Source organism: Physeter macrocephalus, chromosome 2 (assembly GCF_002837175.3).
Source record: "Physeter macrocephalus isolate SW-GA chromosome 2, ASM283717v5, whole genome shotgun sequence".
Lineage (NCBI taxonomy): Eukaryota > Metazoa > Chordata > Mammalia > Artiodactyla > Physeteridae > Physeter > Physeter macrocephalus.
The window spans coordinates 27,101,282-27,123,843 of record NC_041215.1 but is presented as its reverse complement, the minus strand read 5'-3'; the positions used below and the strand labels follow the sequence as shown (position 1 = coordinate 27,123,843).

General features: G+C 32.5%; 1 protein-coding gene across 2 annotated transcripts in view; it reads right to left on the bottom strand.

The window, feature by feature from the left end:
- The window catches only part of DPP10 (dipeptidyl peptidase like 10), a 685,210-nt gene that overhangs the window by 88,798 nt on the left and 573,850 nt on the right, over positions 1–22,562 (bottom strand). For both annotated transcript variants that reach the window (XR_002890440.2, XM_024114996.2), the window contains exons 11-12: positions 17,008–17,131; positions 2,847–2,885 (exon numbers count right to left, since the gene is read on the bottom strand). Coding sequence is in view for 1 of the 2 variants with exons in the window: in XM_024114996.2 (XP_023970764.1) it covers positions 2,847–2,885; positions 17,008–17,131 (163 nt within the window). In the remaining variant the exon portion in view is untranslated. The remainder of the gene's footprint in view (positions 1–2,846; positions 2,886–17,007; positions 17,132–22,562) is intronic.

The window sequence follows — 22,562 nt, the reverse complement described above, 5'->3', positions numbered from 1 at the left end:
ATTGAACAGATGAATGCATGTGTACAATGGGCAAAAATATTTGTTACATCTATCACTTTACCCACCACATTCACTCCAAACTATTGGCTTCTCCCTTATTCAACATTTTCCTCCTGTGCTTTGCTCCAAGAATAAATTAGGTATGGGGATATCTGAGCAATGTCCTTTTTATATTAATCCCTGTTCCTTCAATTCTGGTACCTTAGAAATAGTTCATTTTAAAGAGTAGGTAGGAATTATAATCTTCAATACATTGCTAGGTTTAAAAACTTTCACCATTGAACTGTAACTAGTTATAAACATACAGCTCTATGCAGAGCCTTTCCTGCCATCAAATAAAGAAGTAGAGCCAGTCTAACTGTCTACATTTATGACCTTAAGCAAGGCAGTATTTATGGCACACAGGATAATGAGCTGAGGATAAAAAAGTCCACCTATTGGCCAAATGTTTTTTACACTGGTTATTCCAGCTATAAATCTCTTGAAAGCTAGGGCAAACATGCCCACTTCTCTCTGCTCTTCTCACTATCCAGAAAACAGGCATATGAGTATTACATTAAATTTCTAATTTTCTTGGAAACTTGCTTCATCTCACTATACATTCTCATCCTTTAAATTTCATTGAATTCTAAGTATTTCCTAAAATTCCCTTAGAGCTTTTGGAGAAAAAATTAACCATGACAAACTACTCCCTGCATTTTCTTATTGAATAATTGATAACTGGTTTCTTTATTTTCAAAAGTTTCTATTAAATATTCATAAATTTGGGACTTAAAATGTAGATAACATAATCCCCAAACAGCATGCATTGTGTTGTTGTATGTTAGACTATTATGAATGTCACTAGCAATTAAAATGGTAGCAAAATAGGTTTAATAATGCAGCCAATTTAGAATAAATCCATATCCATTATGTTATTGTTTTCAATGATTTTTATTTTAAGTATCTAATTTAATTTTGTAAGAGTCCATTATTGGCTAAAAAAACAAGTATTTTTTTTCCCCAATTTCCTTCTGTACATTGACTAAGATTAAATAGTTCATATTGTTACCTATGGATAGATGATAGATGGATGATAGATAGACAGACAGATAATATAGATAAGACATGCCTATACTTCGAACAAGCAAAGGTTTAGCCTATTCACAATCCTTCTTACTCTTTTTCTTTTTTTGTTCAACAAGTATATATGGATCTCTTCTTATAACCAGACTCCATATTAAGCATTTGTATTACAGTGGGTAACAAAAAATTAATAACCTTCCTGCTCTTGTGAATGTAGTAAAAAAATCACAGAACTAACTGTATGAGTGTTACATAAAGATTACACTTGACTTTAACTTTTATTGGGAAATGTGATTTGTTTAGGGTGGTTGGAGGAGGTGACTTCTTAAGCAGGTGATTTAGGCTGAGGTTTGACAAATGAGCAGCCTTCACATAAGAAAGTAGTTGAGAGAACTCTGTTCAGAAGGAAGAGTTCACATAAAGGTCCTGGGAATATGAGGGCTAATGGAGAAAATGGGAGAAAAGATGGTATGACACAGAGCTGGAAAGGCTTTCAACTTAATCCTTTGTGGACCCTTTAAGGATGTTGGTCTTTATCTGTAGAACAAAGGGGAGATAAAAATTGTTTTAGTTGTGAGAGAATATGCGTGTTGTGGGTAGTGACATCAAATACATATTTTGAAAAGATCACTCAGCCAGTCTGCGGTGTGGAGAACAGATTGTCACGTTCCTAAGGGGAACTCTCAACCCTAAAGGGTTGAGAGTTCACCAGTTAAGGAGGAAATGCAGTGCCTGTAGTTTGATCCTGTATGGTGTTTGTGAATTGGAGAAAAGTAAATTGACTTGAGATCTTTGAGAGTAAAATCAAAATAACTTGGTGATGAATAACATATGCAGATAAGGATAAGACAATGTTTAAAAATCCCCACTAGGTTTATAATTTTGATAGCTGGATGGATAAATACATCCTTGACTCCTATGATAAGAAGACAGACTGACTGGAAGAGAGAGTTCAGTTTGAACCTGTGGAGTGTGCAGTTACTTTCACAGATTCAGGAGAAGATGCCAAGCATGAATTTGAATATTTCAGAATTCAGAAGTGAGTTGCCTGGGGCTATACACTTGGTGGTGGTAATTGAAACCACAGATATGTATATGACACCCAGGGAGAGAATATAAAATAAAAGAGCACTGTAAAGAACAAAACAAATCAAAACCAAACAAGCCAAACAAAAGACTTCCCTTTGCAAAAAGTAGTGATGAAATTAGTAGTAAAATGGGTTCAGCTATATTTGAATAATCTATTTGTGCTTCCTTCTGAAATGTCCAGTATGAAAGCATGTTGTGGAGATGTTTGTTTATTCTTCTGTGATCATCTGGATTCCAGCTTCATTTATATCACAAGCTAGCATTATGAGCTAGGATATATCTAAGGAAACAAATGTTCACCTGAATAATCTCCACATAACTAATTTATGTGGCGGTTTCGTCAATTTTCTGGGTGATCTGAGCAATGTTGATGGTTTGTAGTTTTAATGGGTCACATCTTTTTCTCTTTCTTCTACACAAACATTTACTTATATGAATGGTCCTGAAAATGAATCCTGGTAGTTATTCTACAATTTATGTCCTATAAAAAACAGAAGTAATCTTTCCACAAATGATGTCATAGAGCCCAAGTTATAAATATTTTAACGAAAAAGACTCACTTATTCAAACATAACAGAGCCTAAATTCATACTACTGAAATAACTTTTGAGAAAAAGTTATATATAACAAATGAGTGAACAGGATGGGCATGATGGACAAAATGTGACATAAAGAGACCACCTATACCATACCTGTTTAGATAGCCATGTATCTGATGTCATCTCATATTTCTGAAACAAAACAATTAACTCCATGAAGCATCTAAAGACCAAAATGAGCACACATCAATTTAACCTTTGTTACACTGTTATCCTATAGGCACTTTTTTCCTTCCTGCAGCTGGTGAAATACCACAAGAGATCACATTGTCATTATTGATTTAAACTGAATGAATAAATAGAGAATTGGGATGAAATGATATTTTAATTATAGTCTTTTCTTTGGTGAACTCCTTCAGAATTCTCAGTTGTACTTAACCAGAGACAGAAGATCATTTTCCAGCTCCATTTGATTACTTCATTCAAACTGTTTTGAACCACTAGACACTGTCTCTTTTCACCTCTAGGCATCATCAGGAAACAAATATGAAGTCCTTCCAAAACACTGGGCAAACAGCCAGGAATAAAATTTAAAAGTGGACATTTTGTCAGCATTCGATCCACTCTTACCATAGTCATTTTTTCCCCTTAAGGAAAACAATTAAACATTTGAAATGGCAAAATTTTATGTATCTTTAATCTTGCATAGGATCAGAACCAAAATTATATTTCAAAAAGCAAAATTAAACAAATTTCATCTCAAGTTGAATATGTGTAGATAAAATAAATTTTAGTAATGCTGTTTACATGTTGTAACTTATGAAATATCTTGTGGTTCTCTGGAAAAAATGACTATAATAAAAGTATTAAAATGAAGAAAACTAAATCATAATATGTTAGAGATTTTACCTCTATGCAAAAGTACTCATTTCAAATTGTAAATAATGATTATTATTTATTTATAGTTTTTTTTTTTTTTTTTTACCAATTTCCTCTTTTAAAGCCATATTATTATTACATTATAATTAACCATTTTCCATTTTCAGGGCTTTTTTCTTCCAATAGATTTTCTCTATATACAGACATCAGAAAAACATCTAACTAAATCATTCCTTGATTTTCTAGTCACACTTCAGCAATAACCATCCTTGATATCTGTAAAACACAGACACACACAAAAATGTATCAGTGCCACTGCTCATTAGTGTCACTTAAGTTTTGTTAGAATCCACGAGGGTCCAAAACATCACATGCAATTATCTGTCTTATTATTTCTATTACTGTAGAAAGTAAAAATTTTAAACTCCATAAATGGAACAGAAATATAATAGAATATCAATAAGGTATCAATTCAAGAATATGATAGGGTTCCTATATCTTTTCTATTGAAGCACTTTACCTATATAGATTTTCCCTATATAGAGATGGCAGGCTTTCTCTAACTAGAATACGTATATGCATGAACAATTTTTAAATGACTTTGTGATCGTCTCAATAAGAAACCATCCAGAACACTTTAACAAATAAATGATGAAATCCTGGTCAATCTATAAGCCAGCCAGATGAAAAAGGATACTTGAAATAAATTCTCTAATATATGCAAGTTAAATGTAAAGAGTGTCAGCGAAACCCAATAAGTAAATGGCTGATGCATCAACTTTGTTTTCATATCTATGCTCATCATTCCAATCACAGATAAATATTTTCCTCTTTATTGCTATCATTTACACACCATTTAAAAATTATGTTTAAAAATACTGAAGTGTAATTTGCATATAGTGAAATGTACAGATCGTAAGTTTATGTGATGAGTTTTGATAAATGTATTTACATCCCATCAAGATATATGACCTTTACACTTCCAAACACATTTCCTTGTGCCCCTTCACAGTTTCCAAAAAGGCAACTACTCTTCCAAACCTTTTTCCATAGATTAGTTTTGCTTGTTTTAGAAATTCAGATAATGGGAATCATGTATTATGTACTCTTTTGTGTGGGGCTTCTTTCACACCACGTTTTTGAGATTCATTCATATTGTTCAGTGTATCCGTATTCTGTTTCTTTTTAAATTACAGAGTGGAATGTCATTGTATTGAAATGCCTCATTTTGTTTATTCATTTCTTGTTAATGGACAGTTGGATAGTTTCTAGTTTTTAGCTATTGTGAATAAAGCTTCTCTAAAAAAGACTTTTTTTAAACAAATCCTTTGATGGAAACAGGTTTTTATTTCTCATGCAACTATCTAGGAATGGAGCGCCTTAGATATATATGCACACACATATATATTTATATATGTGTGTTTAACTTTCTTTGAGACTACAAAATCATTCTTTTAAAGTAAAGTCACACTTCTACCCACAAAGAATGAGATTTGCAATTCTCCACATCCTCATCAGCAGTTAAAACTGTCACCATTTTTGTTGTTGTTTTAATTTTATTCATTTTAATGGTATGTAGTGTTACCTCATTATGATTTAATCTATATTTTCCTAATGTCTAACAATTTTGAGTACTTTTTCATGAATTTGTTACTTCTTTACAAGTTTCTGTTCACACATTTTGACTTTTTCATTGGGTTGTCTTTTATTATTGAAATGTATATATTTCTTCGTCAGATGCACATTTTGAAAAATATTTTCTCCCAGTCTGTGGTTAGTTGTTTGATTTCCTAATAGGGTCTTTGATGAGAAGTTTCTAGTTTTGATGATGTCTAACTTATTTTTTTCTTTTATGATAAATGACTACTTTGTCTATTCAATATAGTGAAGTTATATCCCATCTTTTCATCTAGAAGACTGACAGTACTAGCTTTTAGATTTAAGGCTGTAGTGTGTCTCAGATTAATTTTATAATATAGTATAAGAAATGTCAACCATCATTGTATTTTCCATCCGGTTATTGATTGTTCCAATGCCATTTCCCCCTATTGAATTGCTTTGGCACCTATGTTGAAAATCAATTGATCATATAAATATAGATCTATTTCTGGAAACACTATTCAGTTCAATTAATCTATTTGTGTGTTCTTTTGCCTCCACTACAATCTCTAAGTTTCTGTGGCTTTCTGGTTATTCCTGAAATCATGTAGTGCAACTCTTCCAATTATTATCTTTTTTTTTTTTTTAGTGTACTGATTTAGCTGGTCAGGCCTTTTGTAGTTCCATATGCATTTTAAAACTATCTTGTCTGTTTCTACCAAAAAAAAAAAAGTCTGCTGAGACTTTAATTCATATTGTATTGAAACTATAGTACAATTTGAGTAGAACTGACATCTACAACATGAAGCCTTTCAATTCAGGAATGTGGCTTAGCTTCTTCTTTAGGTCTTCTTTAATACCTTTCAGCAATGTTTTAGTTTTCAGTATTAGGATTTTGCCACTCTTTGCTAAATTTATTCCTATGTACCTAATGTTTTAAAGATTTTAATAGTATTTTTATTTTCCATCATAATATTACCAATCTTGGAAATATATTTTGTTGCTTCTTAAATCTTCATTTTGAAACAAGTGCACACTTACAGAGAAGTTAAAAGACCAGTTCAAGAAACATCTGCATATCCTTTAGACATATTCCTCATGTATTTATATTGTGCTCCATTTGCTTTATTATTATATATCTCTCTCCGCTGCTTCTAAACTATTTGAGAGGCGGGTAGAAGTCTCTTTTTTCAAAATCAATTAAAAGTTAGAAATTTACTTTTTTTCTAAACAATTTGACAGCAGTTCTGAAGTACTGCATCCATTTGCCCCTAAATAATTCAGTGAGCATTTCTTAAGAAAATTGTAGTATCCTATATATTTACAAATTTTTTACAGTAAAATAAAAATCAGGAAAGGGAAAAAAACAATTGAAGTTGGTGCCTTGACTTATGAATTGTCATATATTCTAGTATTTTTGGTAGATTTCTTACATTTTATTTATACAATAATATCATCTACAAATAAAGATAATTTTACTTCTTCCTTACCAATCATCATGATAGTTATTCTTTGAAAGTTACTCTTACTAGAGTCTCTAATAAGTTTGCTTAACAGAGTTAGAATGTGTATCCTTACCTTATTGTTGATCTTTAGGTGAACAAGGATAATGTTTCACTATTGAGTATAATATTTATTGGTTACTTTGTGGGTATCCTTCATCATACTGGGGATATTACTTTCTATTCATTTATGTTGAAAGTCATCATGAATGAATGTTGAGTTTTGTCAGTTGCTTTTTCTTCATCTATTAAGATAATTGCTTATTTATTTTTCTTTTTTTTCTGTTGAAACAGTGAATTACATTGATTTTCAATATAAACTAATCTTAAATTCCAGGGTAAAACCCCATTTAGTCAAGATGCACTATTCTTAATGTTGTCCAGAATGATATATTAATATGATAAAAATTTTTCTGAATGCAATGTTCATAACAAATATCAGTCTAAAATGGTCTCTCTTGTAATGTCCTTGTCTAGTTTTGGTAGCATGATAATGTTACCCTTATAAAAATAAGTTGAGAAGTTCTCTTTTCTACTTTTTAGAGAATGTAGGAATGGTAGAAACTATTCCATTATTCCCCAGTTTTATTGAGATATAATTGACATACAACATAGTATAAGGTGTACAACATAATGATGTGATACATGTATATATTATGAAATGATCACCACAATAAGTTTAGTTAATAGCCATCATCTCATACAGCTAACAATTTTTCTCCTTGTCATGAGAACTTTCAAGATTTACTCTTTAAGCAATTTTTAAATATATAATACAGTATTTAACTATAGTCATCATGTTGTACATTTCTTCCTCAGAACTTATTACCTTATAACTGAAGTTGTACCTTTTAAACACCTTTACCCAATTCTCCCACCCCCACTCCTGACTTTAAAAAGCATAAATCTAATGTTTGTTTCTATAAGTTTGCATTTTTATGTTTCATGTATAAGTGAGATCATACAGTACTTGTCTTGTGCTGTCTAGCTTATTTCATTTAGCATACATGCCCTCAGGGTCCATCTATGTTGTTACAAATGGCAAAATTTCCTTTTTAATGGCTGAATAGTATTACATTGCATATATATGACATATTTATCCATTCATCCACTGATGAATACTTAGGATTTTTCCCATGTCTTGGTTATTATAAATAATGCTGCAATGACATTGGGGTTGCAAATATCTCTTCAAGATAGTGATTTTATTTCCTTCAGATATATACCCAGAAGTTGAATTGTTGAATCATATAGTAGTTCTGTTTTTAATTTTTTGAGTATCTGCCTTACTGTTTCCCATAGTGGATATACCAATATACATTCCCACAACAAAACACAAGGATTCATTTTTCTCCACCTCCTCACCAATACTTGTTATTTTCTGTCTTTTTGATAACAGCTATTCCAACATGTATGAGGTGATATCTCACTATGGTTTTGATTTGCATTTACCTAATGATTAGACATGTTGGGCACTTTTCATATACCATTGGTTATTTGAATATCTTCTTTGAAAAATGTCTACTTTAGGTCATTTGCCCATTTTTTAATTGGATTATTACTTTTTTGCTATTGAGGTATATGGGTTCTTTATATATTTTGGATATTAACCCCTTATCAGACATATGATTTGCAGATATTTTCTCCCATTCTGTAGGCTGGTTTTTCATTTTGTTGACTGTTATTTTGCTGTGCAGAGGCTTTTTAATTTGACATAATTTACATTTCATTTTGTTACTTGTGCTTTAGATGTTATATCCAAAAATCCAATCCAAGACCAAAGTCAAGAAAGTTTTCCCCTTTGTTTTCTTCAAGGATTTTTTATGGATTCATGTATTTTATTTGTCTTTAATCCATTTAGATTTAATTTCTGTGAATGGTATAAATAGGGGTCCAATTTCATTTTTCTGTATGTGGTTATACAGTTTTCCCAGCACCATTTCTTGAAGAGACTGTCCTTTTCCCATTGCATGTTCTTGGCTCCCTTATCAAATAGCAGTTGGATATATATGTGGCAGTTTATTCCTGGGCTCTCTATTATGATCCATGGGTCTATGTGTCTATTTTTATTCCAGTATCATACTGTTTTAATTAACATAGCTTTTTAGTATAGTCTGAAATCTGGGAGTATGATCCCTCCAGTTTTGATTTTCTTTCACATGATTGCTTTTGCTATTCAGGGCTTTTTGTTGCTCCATACAAATTTTAGAATATTTTATTTATTTCTGTAAAAAAATTCCACTGGAATCTGATTTGTATTGCATTAAATCTACAGACAAACATGTTAACAATATTAATTTTTCCAATCCATGAACACAAGACATCTTTGCTTTTTTTTCTCTTTCTCAATTTTTTTTTATCAGTGTCCTATAGTTTTCAGTATAGATATCTTTCACCTCCTAAGATAAATTCATTCCTAAATATTTTATTGTTTTGGATTCTATCGTAAATGGGATCATTTTCTTTTATTCTTTTTCAGATAATTTGTTATATATAAATAGTACTGATTAATGTACATTGATTTTGCATCCTGCAACTTTACTGAATTCATTGATTAGATCTAATGGTTTTTGGTGGAGTCTTCAGTATTTTCTATGTATAAAATCATATTATCTGCAAATAGAGGCAATTTTACTTCTTCCTTTCTAATTCTGATGGATTTTATTTCTTTCTCTTATCTGAAAAACTACCAGTACTATGTTGAATAAGAGTGGTGAGAGTGGGCATCCTTGTCTTGTTCCTGATCTTAGAGGAAAAGTTTTTAGCTTTTCACCATTGAGTATGAAGTTAGCTATGAGTTTGTCATATATCGACTTTATTGTGTTGCAATATGTTCCCTTTATAGCCACTTTGTTGAGAGTTTTTTTCATAAATGGATGTTGAATTTTGTTAAACGCTTTTTTCTGCATCTATTGAGATGATTTTTATCTTTCATTTTATTAATGTGGTGTATCACATTTATTGACTTGCATATGTTGAATCACTTACATCTGAGGGATGAATCTCACTTGGTCATGGTATATGATCCTTTTAATATGCTTCTGAATTCAGTTTGCTTGTATTTTGTTGAGAATTTTTACATTTATATCCACCATTGATATGGGTCTTAATTTTCTTTTCTTGTTGCATCCTTGTCTGGCTGCAATATCAGAGTAATGCCTGCCACATAAAATGAGTTTGAGAGTGTCCCCTCCTCTTTGACATTTGGGAAGTGTTTGGAAAGGATTGGTGTTAATTCTTTAAATACTTGGTAATTTTCACCAGTGAAGCCATGTGGTCCTGGGCTTTTCTTTGTTGGGAGGATTTTGATTACTCATTCAACCTCTTTAGTAGAAATTGGTCTGTTCAGATTTTCTATTTCTTCATGATTCATTCTTGGTAGGTTCGATGTTCTTAGGAATTTATCCATTTCTTCTCGGTTGTCCAAATAGTTGGTATATAATTGTTCATAGTTGTCTTCTAAGAACCTTTGTATTTCTGCAATATCTATGTCAGTTGTTATGTTCTCTCTTTCATTTATAATGTTTAAAAACTTTTAGTCCTGTCTCTTTTTTTCTAGGTCAATCTACTTAAGGTTTTCCAACTTTGTTTATATTTTCAAAGAACCAGCTCTTAGTTTTATGAATTGCTTCTATTGTTTTCCAACTCTCCATTTCATTTGTTTCTCCTCTAATCTTTATTATTTCCTTCCTTCTGCTAATTTTGGGCTTAATTTGTTCTTCTATTTCTAGTTCCTTGAGATATAGAATTAGGTTGTTTTCTGACATCTTTCTATTTTCTTGATGTATATATTAATAGCTATATACTTTCCTCTTAGACCTTCTTCAAATAATTCCCATATCTTTTGGTATATTGTGTTTCCATTATTGTTTGTCTCAAGATACTTTTCTATTTCCCCTTTTATTTTTTATTTGATTCATTGGTTGTTTAAGAGTGTGTTGTTTACTTTCCATGTATTTCTGAATTCTCCAACTTTCCTCCTGTTATTGATTTCTAGTTTCATACCATTGCGATCAGAAAAAAAAACTTGGTATGACTTCAATCTTCAATTTGCTGAGACTTGATTTGTGGCCTAACATATAATCTATCCTATAAAGAGTTCCATGTGAGCTTGAGAAGAATGTGTATTCTGCTGCTGTTGTATGGGAGTATTCTATATATGTCTATTAGCTTCATTTGCTCTATAGTGTTGTTAAAATCAACTATTTCCTTGATTCTCTCTCTGGATGATATACCCATTGCTGAAAGTGGGTATTGAATTCTCCAACTATTATTGTATTGATGTTTATTTATCTTTTTAGTTTTGTTAGTATTTATTTTATATATTTATATATGGGTGCATAAATCTTTACAATTGTTATGTCTCCTTGATGGATTGACCCCTTTATCTTTAAATAATGACCTTTTGTGTCTTTCATTGCCATTTTTTTGCTTAAAGTCTATATCTTTCTGAAACAAGTATAGCTACCCTGCTTTCCTTTGTTTAACATTTGCTTGAAATATCTTTTTCCATCCTTTTGCTTTCAGTCAATATAGGTAGGCAGCATATTACTGCATTTTTTTTTAATCCATTCAGCCACTCTATGTCTTTTGACTGGAAAATTTAATCCACTTACATTTAATGTAATTATTAATAGGTAAGGACTTAGTATTGCCATTTTGTTCATTGTTTTTTGGTTTTATGGCTTTACAGATCCATTTGTTCCTTGCTTCTTGTCTTGCTGTCTTCTTTTGTGATTTGATGAAGTTTTGTAGTGGTATGTTCGGACTCCATGAACATACTCTCTTGTATAATTATTATAGGCTTTTCCTTTGCGGTAACCATGAGGCTTACATACGATATCTTATAACACCCAATTTCAAGCAGATAACTTAGACAGATTTCCATTTCTTTAGGGTCAGTTATTGGAGTTTTATTAGTATCCTTTGGTAGTGTCATGTTTACCTGATATTTTGTGATCCTTGCTCCCTTACTTTGGTGTCTGGGCGTTTGAGTAAGGGTTCTCCTCTTCTAAACTTTACAGGTTTGCTTTGACAGAGACAGCCCTTCATCAGTCAGGTCAGCTTGGGGTCAGCTGGTAACATCCTTGGGAAGCTGGAGCTTGCTATTGGGGTCTATATTGGGGCAAAACCACTTCCCAAGCTCTGAGGTGTATGTGTAGGGGTGCCACGGACAGGGAACTGTTATATAGGACTGGCTTGATTTTCTGCACAAGCATGGTGGTAGGATGGGCTACACTATTTCTCCCATCAGGCTTCGTAGTTGGGCAGAATTGGGTAGTGCAGTAGGAAGGGCTATAAATCAGCTTCCTTATTCAGGGAGGGCAGCAGAATGGGCCCCAAGGACAGCACAGCACATTGTTTGGAGCTCCAAATCAGGCAAAACTGCACAATGAGTTTCCTGACAAGACAGGGCCAAGGGTTTTGCTCTGTAGATGGGCATAGTCAGTGGCCCAACTCACTGTTCAAATGCCACTGTAAGTGAGGATGTAGGATGGGTTATGCAGCATCCTGGGTGCTCTGGTTAGGTTTACAGGTTGGGTGGGACTAGAGGCTATATGCAGCACTGAGTGGGCCTAAGAATTAGCTTCCTGCCTGGGTGAGCCCACAGAACAGGATCCAAGAGTGGCAAGGCTCACTGTTTAGAGACTGAATCAGGCTAAGCTGTGTACCAAACTCCCTGGTCAGATGGAGCCATTAGCTTTGGTTCTGCAGGAGGGCAAAGCCACTGGCTGGGTTCATTGCTCACTTAGGTGCTACTGGTCTATAGAGCTTCCTGAGTGATCTGGCCAGGCTTCCTGGTCAGAGAGTGCTGAGCTGCACTCAGCAGTAGGCAGAGCTATGAACTAGCTTCCTTCTACAGGGCTGCAGAACAGGTGATTATGCTTCCCATTTGGGGTCCTGAGCCAGGCAGAACTACAAACCTAGTACCCTGGCCAGACGAGGTCACTGTCTTGGCTCTACAGATGGCAAACTTGCTGCTTTGGATTTCTACTTGAGCACCACTGGGAAGATGAACTCTGTCTGCCAAGATCTGAGAGTTGGTTACTATAAGTTCCAGCCCACCCTTCTCCATCACGATCTCATCTCCAGTGGACTAATCCTCCAAATTCCCCCCATGAACCTCTGGAGGCAAGACTCAAGTGGGCCTCCCATGAAAAAACCCACAATTCTGGGGGAGCTAGATGTCCACTTTGGGATCTCTTTTTTCCTACTGGAGAAACTGTAGGCCCAGAGGGGCCCCTCTCGGTGTGGCACTATGCTGGCCTGGGGGAGGGGCAATGCAATCAGAGTGTAGGCACTATTCTTATCCTTCTAATGGGTTCTCTTCAGTCTCTGTGGTCCAGGGGGGTGCTTCACTCTCACTTCCATGTCCCAGGATTTTCACGGTGGTGTCCTGTGTATGGATAGTTGCTTTTTTTCTTCTTCTGAGAGGGACTGAAGTCTGGAATGACCTATGTTGCCACCTTGATGACTCATGTGACCTTTTTTATTCCTTAAGTCATTAAAGGAATCTATCACTGAAGCCACTGGGTCCTGGAGTTTTTGTTGTGGGAAGATTTGTAATCATTAATTCAATTTCTCTAATTGGTATAGAACTATTCCAGTGTTTTTCCTCTTCAGATGCTACTTTTGGTCATTTTTACTTCTCAAATAATTTTTTTTCATATCATATACTTGAGAATTTATTGGCACACAACTCCTTTATTACCATTTAAATATTTATACTCTATAGTGATGTCCCCTCTCATTCTTATATTTGTTGAGGTATAGTTGATTTACAATATTATATTATTTTCAAGTGTACAACATAGTGATTCAAAATTTTTATAGATTATACTCCATTTAAACTTATTATAAAATATTAACTATATTCCCTGTGCTGTAAAATATATCCTTCTAGCTTATTTATTTTATATATAGTAGTTTGTACCTCTTAAGCCCCTACCCCCACTGGTAAACACTAGTTTGTTCTCCATATCTGTGAGTATATTCATTCATTTGTTTTACGTTTTAGAGTCCACATATAAGTGATAATATACAGTATTTGTCTTTTTCTGTCTGACTTATTTTACTAAGCATAACACGCGCTGGGCCATTCATTCTTGAAATTGGTAGTTTGTGGGGTTTTTTTTTCTTCATCAGTACAAATAAGGATTTATCAATTTTATTCATCTTTTAAAATAATTTTTGCTTTCACCAATTTTCTCTATAGTTGTCTTGTGTTTTATTAATTTGTGTTTTTCTTTTTATATTTCAATCCTTCTAATTACTTTGAGCTAATTTTGTACTTCTTTCTCTAGCTTCATAACTTGGAGATTTACCATTGATTCAATACCTTTTTCCTTTTCTAATATACGCATTTAAATATATAAACTTCATTTTAAACATCATTTTGCTTCACCCATATATTTGGACCTGCTATGTTTTCATTATGTTTGAATTTAAAATTGTTTTAAATTTCTTTTGTGATTTGTCCTTTAACTTATGAATTATTTAGGAGTATGTTTTTTTAATTTTCCAAATATTTGTCAATTTCCCAAATATCTTTTAGTTACTAATTTCTAATTTAATTCTCTTGTAGCCAAACAATATACTCTGCTTGATTTCACTTTCTGCACTTTGAGATTTTTGAATATTCCCCTTGCACTTGAAAAGATTGTTTATTATATAGTTGTTGAGTGAAATTTTTCCTAAATATCAATTTGTTTAAGTTGTTGATAGTATTGTCCAGATCTTTGCTATCATTACAGATTTTTGATTACTGATTTCATCAAATACATTGAAAATAATATTTAAGTCTCCGTATATTTCTATTTCTTCTTTAGTTTTGTCAGCTTTTGCTTAAATATTTAAAAACTTTATTATTAGAAGCATAGGTACTTAGAATTGTTATATCTTCCTAATCAATTCACACTATATCATTATGAAATTATTCTATTAATATCTCTATTGTATACTACTTTAAGTTCCTTAATTACCTTTTTGAAAATTTAAGTACTAGAAATTATTTTATTTTATTCACATATTTACCTTATTTGGCACCTTTATTTCCTTCATTTTGATCTGAGTTTTCATCTGATGTCATTTATTTTATCCTGAATAACTTCATTTCCTGTTACTTATGCAGATCTACATTTGATGAATTATCTCAGTTCCAATTTATCTGAAAATATCTTCCTTGGTCTTCATTTGTTAAAGATATTTTCATAGGATGTAGTCCTTGAATAACGACTTCCTTCCATTGCTTTCTGGTTTGCATTGTTTCTGGTGAGACACAGTCCATAATTCTCATCATTATATTTCCCAATATGTAATGTGTTTTTCTCTCAGGCTACTTTAAATTTCCTCTCTTAATCTTTTGTTGGCATTAATTTATGTACTATGTGGTGACGTAGTTTTTTCTTTGTCTTTATTCTGTTTGAGATTTGCTAACTTCTTGGATATAAGGATTAATGGTTTTTCATCAAATTTGATTATTTAAGTCGTTGTTACATTTTTTTACATTCTTACATTTTTACATTTTACATTCTCACATTTTTTTCTGCCCTGGTATTTCAAATTTTGCCTTCTGTATATAAAATTTTACATATATACCAGTTTATATTGTTCTACAGGTAGTTAAAGCTTTGTTCTTTTTTTTTTTCCAGGCTTTTTTCCCTAAAGACTTCTGTTTGAATTATTTATATTTCCTTGACTACAACAGTGTCCAATTTGTTGTTAAGCTCATCCAGGCAATTTTTCATTTCAGACACTGCATTTTTCAGTTTCTGATATTTCCTTGTTCCGTTTTTATAGTTTATATTTAGCTACTGAAACTTCTCATCTGTTTACTAATTATGACCATCCTTTAATTTGTTAAATAACAAAAATAGCTAAAAGCTTTTAAAATATTTTCAGTCTGTTTGTTAATTCCAGTATCTATATCCTTTGTAAGTCTGCTTCTTATTTTGGGGGAGGTGGGTGAGTTATATTTTCTATGTCTCTACATATATAGTATGTTTTAATTGTGTGATTGATATTGTGAATGCTACATTTTTCAGAATGAATTTTTAATTATTTTAAAGAGTAAACTTTGTTCTGGCAGGCAGCCAGTTTACAGGCAGATGAACTCAATTCTTTCAAGTTCGATTAAAAGATTTATTAGAAGGAGTCTAGAATAGTTCTATTCCTAATACATTTTCTTTCTGGGCTCTGAGTTGAATGCTTAGGGTTTTCAGTGAGAGATCTCTATTTTTGCTGTTCATTACTCCAAAGTCTCCAAGTATTGTGCAACTTGCAGATTCTCTATTTGCTTCCCTCTCTGAGGCAGGCCCTTTACTTGCACAGCTAAGCACTGAGATAAAGACTTAAGAGACCTTTACATATATTGCTGAAGTTCTTTTATATATAGCTCCTATGCTGTGGTACTTGTCCTGCAAAATTCAGCCACCACAGTAGTCTCAAACTCTGATTCTCCCTACCTTTGGATTAGTGATACACTTGTACTTTTCTTGGATGCCATCTCCTTGCACTGTGGCCTCAAATGTGTCACCAGTAGGAAGCCATAGCTTCATTTGACCATTTATATTTTGACTGCCTTATTGTCCAATGTCTGAATATAGTTGTTTAATATATTTTGTAAAGTGTTACAGTGGACTACTATAGAGATGCAAGGCTGGTAACATTTACTCCATCTTGTCCAGAAGCATAAGTTTGAAAATTCTGTTGTTAAATAATTGAGAACCCTTTACCAAGTACCAAATATGTAATATAGCAATTTAAACTTATTAAAGTATTCCCTTTACTAAGAACCTTAAAATGACACATATAGACTCTATTGCAGAGTTTATAAAATATGATTATAGAAATTGAAATACAACCTACTTTCAAAACATAGTTGCTGAAGAATCATGTGTTTTTTTTTTTTTTACTATTTTTAGATAATTTAAAGACAGAGACACTTATTTTAGAAGACTAATCTGAACTACAGAAAAAAAGATGAATTTTTGGAATTGTTTAAGGATGACAGGAAAGAAATATCACATATTCTCAAGTTAATCACTGTCAAAAAGTAGAGAGAAAGCCTACATTTGAGAATGAAACTAACATGGCTTGGACTACCCTTTATACCATATAAGAATTCATTGTTTTAAAGCTTAATTTGTTCTCTTCCGTTTATCATCTATATTTCTTACTTCAAAGTATGGAAGATTTATGAATTAAAGTATACACTCCTAATAGCTTTGGAAGTTAAATATTGAAGTCTTTGCACAAAGAATTGTTTAATTTTCCTTTGAAAGGCAGCATGAACTATTATATTTTAGGCATAAAGGAAAGTAAATTATACTCACTCTACTACAAGCACCAGTAGTGGTCTCACAGACTGTGAGGATGGAGATGTTCTGAGGTCGATTTAACCATCTGACCACCGTCTTGGTATTGCTTACCCATTTAACCATAGTGATATAGTATTCTCTAGTTTGGAAACAAAATTAAAATTTACATTTAGAGCCAGAGAACGTGTACAGCACCAATAATATACATTTGTCATTTTACATGCAGAATAAATGAAACGCTATAAGGATGTCACATCATGTTAATCTCCATTTATATATATATACACATCTGCTTCTTCAAATATTGACATATATAAATACAAATATATGTGTGTGCGTATGTATCTAAACACATGCACATATACATATATACATAAATATACAGAAAATTTGAGAATAAATTTGAAAGTGAATGATTTCACAAAGGAAAATTTTTGGAAAAAATAAAAATAATCAAAATACTAGATATTTATAAATAATTTTCTATTTTATATTGATCAGTACAGTGCTAACATATGTGCAAAATAAGAAAAAAATGTCTAAGCTATATTCTATTCTACTTTTTCAAAAATTCATTCAATAATCAATTAAATGGCAAATCTTATTATTGATTTAATAGTTATTTCTTATGTATGACTTCCATGTTATCTCACTTTATCCACAGTACTTGAGCCACAGAGCCATGAATGGTTTGCTTTGGTCTTTTTCCACTGAGGGACAATGGAAATATAATCTTATTCATAATATTTTTTACAATATTATTTTTTAATCTTATTTATTTGAAAACGTTTAAAACAAAGAAGGAATCAAATTGAAGAATATGAAGGGTTACTGAATTTTTGGTAAAGTGAGGATGATAATTAGTGGAGCCTATAATGTCCTCATGATGGTTGTAGATTGGGAAAACTTATATTTTTCCTTTATAGATTCTATGTCTGGAAATTTACATAATATATCACAACCCCCCCCAACCCACACATAACAAAATGTAATCATTAATACTGATTCAATTTATGATAAAAAGAAAAAAAATTTTCCAACAAAATTGCCCAGTTTCAAAATAGATTAGATGATTTAGAAATGGTTTGAAAAATGCCATCCATGAATATTGTCTTAAAATGAATGCCTCAGGTTTTTAAGTGACTTTGAAAAAAATCACCTATGAAAGTAAAACTTTGTAATACAAATCACCTCTCCTTAGACACACTGAGTTAGACACTCAGCTACCTGAACCTCACATTTCTAACATTATTGAGTAGTTAGTGCTTCCTCTCGAAAACTGGTTAGCCCATCAAAGTAAAGATGTCAGAAGGACAAGCATAACTTGTCATACAGTGAATCCTGCCATATCTTCTTCAATAATCTCTTCAAGCTATCCAGCACCTTTCACAACTAGCGGAGTCCCATTTGAAAATTGCCTAGAAACTCAGTGAATTCATAAAATAAAGTTACCTAAATAAAGTTAACAAGGCAACTTTGAATCAAATATGCTACTGGTTTAGTATTAATCTTTCGCCAAATCAATGGGCCTTGTGATTCTTTAAAGATCTGTGTCTTGTTCACTTTCACTGCGCTTTGTTTAAACTGATTTATTTTGCATGCATTACCATATTGGGCAGTGTGAATATTAAAACGGGAAAAATATAGACATTAACTTTTAAGGAATTTACCTAGAAGGTTTAGCATGGAGAAAAATGATAGTGGATACTATAATTAATCAGGAAAAAAGTGCTGAATTGTGATAATATATGTTTCTGAGTAATTGGCATAAATGTTGTACAAAATTGAAGTAAAAAATAATTTGATTGTTATAAACAACTGACCAAAGACTGCATAATCAGGGTGGTAATATTTATTGAAAAATCGGGAGAGAACTGACATATAGAAGAATTTCAAACCTTATCAGAAATTTGTCTCATTTAGCTAAAGTGACTAATATTATATTTTGTGCCAAATGAGAAGAATTAATATGAATGGTTTTTAAAATAAATAACAACAGGAACAACAAACCAAATTTAAATATTCATTTTGAGTGTTTTCCTTTCAAAGTAGCCCTCAGGTGAAATGTTTTAAGAACATCTTTGTAATGTCTTCCCAGACATTGACACATTATATTAACTATATAAGATGCGAAATCATGATTTAAAAGAAAATTCATGTATAAAAAACATTAAAATTCAACTGGTGCAAATCTAGGGAATAAATGGTTTTTAAAGAGAATAATAAGTTAGGTACAAAATTAAGTTAAAAATTATTTATATTCAAGACAATAATAAAACAATCAAAAATTAAATACAAAGACAAAATATTAAAAGAAGCAAGGGAAAAGCAACAAAAAACATACAAGGGAATCCACAAAAGGTTAACAGCTGATCTTTCAACAGAAACTCTGCAAGCCAGAAGGGAGTGCCAGGAAATATTTAAAGTGGTGAAAGGGAAAGACCTACAACCAAGATTACTCTACCCAGCAAAGATCTCATTTATATTCGAAGAAGAAATTAAAACCTTTAGAGATAAGCAAAAGCTAAGAGAATTCAGCTCCACCAAACCAGCTATAAAACAAATGCTAAAGGAACTCCTCTAAGTGGGAAACACAAGAGAAGAAAAGGACCTACAAAAACAAAATTACCTTAAATGTAAATGGATTAAATGCTCCCACCAAAAGACACAGACTGGCTGAATGGATACAAAAACAAGACCCATATATATGCTGTCTACAAGAGACCCACTTCAGACCTAGGGACACATACAGACTGAAAGTGAGGGGATGGAAAAAGATATTCCATGCAAATGGAAATCAAAAGAAAGCTGGAGTAGCAATACTCATATCAGATAAGATAGACTTTAAAATAAAGAATGTTACAAGAGACAAGGAAGGACACTACATAACGATCAAGGGATCAATCCAAGAAGAAGATATAACAATTATAAATACATATGCACCCAACGTAGGAGCACCTCAATACATAAGGCAATGGCTAACAGCTAGCTCTAAAAGACGAAATCGACAGTAACACAATAATAGTGGGGGACTTTAACACCTCACTTACACCAATGGACAGATCATCCCAACAGAAAATTAATAAGGAAACACAAGTTTTAAATGACACAATAGACCAGATAGATTTAATTGATATTTCTAGGACATTCCATCCAAACACAGCAGATTACACTTTCTTCTCAAGTGTGCATGGAACATTCTCCAGGATGGACCACATCTTGGATCACAAATCAAGCTTCAGTAAATTTAAGAAAATTGATATCACATCAAGCATCATTTCTAACCACAAAGCTATGAGATTAGAAATCAATTACAGGGAAAAAATGTAAAAAACACAAACATATGGAGGCTGAACAATACGTTACTAAATAACCAAGAGATCACTGAAGAAAGCAAAGAGAAAATTAAAAAACACCTAGAGACAAATGATAATGAAAACACGATGATCCAAAACTTATGGGATTCAGCAAAAGAAGTTCTAAGAGGGAAGCGTATAGCAATACAATCCTACCTCAAGAAACAAGAAAAATCTCAAATAAACAATCTAACCTTACACCTAAAGAAACTAGAGAAAGAAGAACAAATAAAACCCAAAGTTAGCAGAAGGAAAGAAATCACAAAGATCATAGCAGAAATAAATGAAATGGAAACAAAGAAAACAATATCAAAGATCAATAAAACTAAAAGCTGGTTCTTTGAGAAGATAAACAAAATTGATAAACCATTAGCCAGACTCATGAAGAAAAAGAGTGAGAGGACTCAAATCAGTAAAATTAGAAATGAAAAAGGAGAAGTTACAACACACACCGCAGAAATACAAAGCATCCTAAGAGACTACTACAGGCAACTCTATGCCAATAAAATGGACAACCTGGAAGAAATGGACGAATTCTTAGAAAGGTATAACCTTCCAAGACTGAACCAGGAAGAAATAGAAAATATGAACAGACCAATCACAAGTAATGAAATTGAAACTGTGATTAAAAATCTTCCAACAAACAAAAGCCCAGGACCAGATGGCTTCACAGGTGAATTCTATCAATTATTTAGAGAAGAGCTAACACCCATCCTTCTCAAACTGTTCCAAAAAATTGTAAAGGAAGGAACACTCCCAAACTCATTCTATAAGGCCACCATCACCCTGATACCAAAACCAGACAAAGATACTACAAAAAGAGAAAATTACAGACCAATATCACTGATGAACATAGATGCAAAAATCCTCAAGAAAATATTAGCAAACAAAATCCAACAACACATTAAAAGGATCATACACCATGATAAAGTGGGATTTATCCCAGGGATCCAAGGATTCTCCAATATACGCAAATCAATCAATGTGATACACCATATTAAGGAATTGAAAAATAAAAACCATATGATCATCTCAATAGTTGCAGAAAAAGCTTTTGACAAAATTCAACACCCATTTATGATAAAAACTCTCCAGAAATTGGTCATAGAGGGAACCTACCTCAACGTAATAAAGGCCATATATGACAAATGAACAGCAAACATCATTCTCAATGGTGAAAAACTGAAACCATTTCCTCTAAGATCAGGAACAAGACAAGGATGTCCACTCTCACCACTATTATTCAACACAGTTTTGGAAGTCCTAGCCATGGCAATCAGAGAAGAAAAAGAAATAAAAGGAATACAAATTGGAGAAGAAGTAAAACTGTCACTGTTTTCAGATGACATGATACTATACATGGAGAAACCTAAAGATGCCACCAGAAAACTACTAGAGTTAATCAATGAATTTGTTAAAGTTGCCAGATACAAAATTAATGCATAGAAATCTCTTGCACTCCTATACACTGATGATGAAAAATCTGAAAGAGAAATTAAGGAAACACTCCCATTTATCACTGCAACAAAAAGAACAAAATACCTAGGAATAAACCTACCTAGGGAGACATAAGACTTGTAGGCAGAAAACTATAAGACACTGATGAAAGAAATTAAAGATGATACCAACAGATGGAGAGATATACCATGTTCTTGGATTGGAAGAATCAATATTGTGGAAATGATTATACTACCCAAAGCAATCTACAGATTCAGTGCAATCCCTATCAGATTACCAATGGATTTTTTACAGAACTAGAACAAAAAATCTTAAAATTTGTGTGGAGACACAAAATACCCCAAATACTCAAAGCAGTCTTGAGGGAAAAAAGTGGAGCTGGAGGAATCAGACTCCCTGACTTCAGACTATATTACAAAGCTACAGTAATCAAGACAATATGGTACTGGTACAAAAACAGAAATATAGATCATGGAACTAGATAGAAAGCCCAGAGATAAACCCACGCACCTAAGGTCAACTAATCTATGATAAAGGAGGTAAGGATATACGGTGGAGAAAAGACAGTCTCTTCAATAAGTGGGGCTGGGAAAACTAGACAGCTACATGTAAAAGAATGAAATTAGAACACTCCGTAACACCATACACAAAAATAAATTCAAAATAGATTAGAGACCTAAATGTAAGACCAGACACTATAAAACTCTAAGAGGAAAACATAGGAAGAACACTCTTTGATATAAATCACAGCAAGAT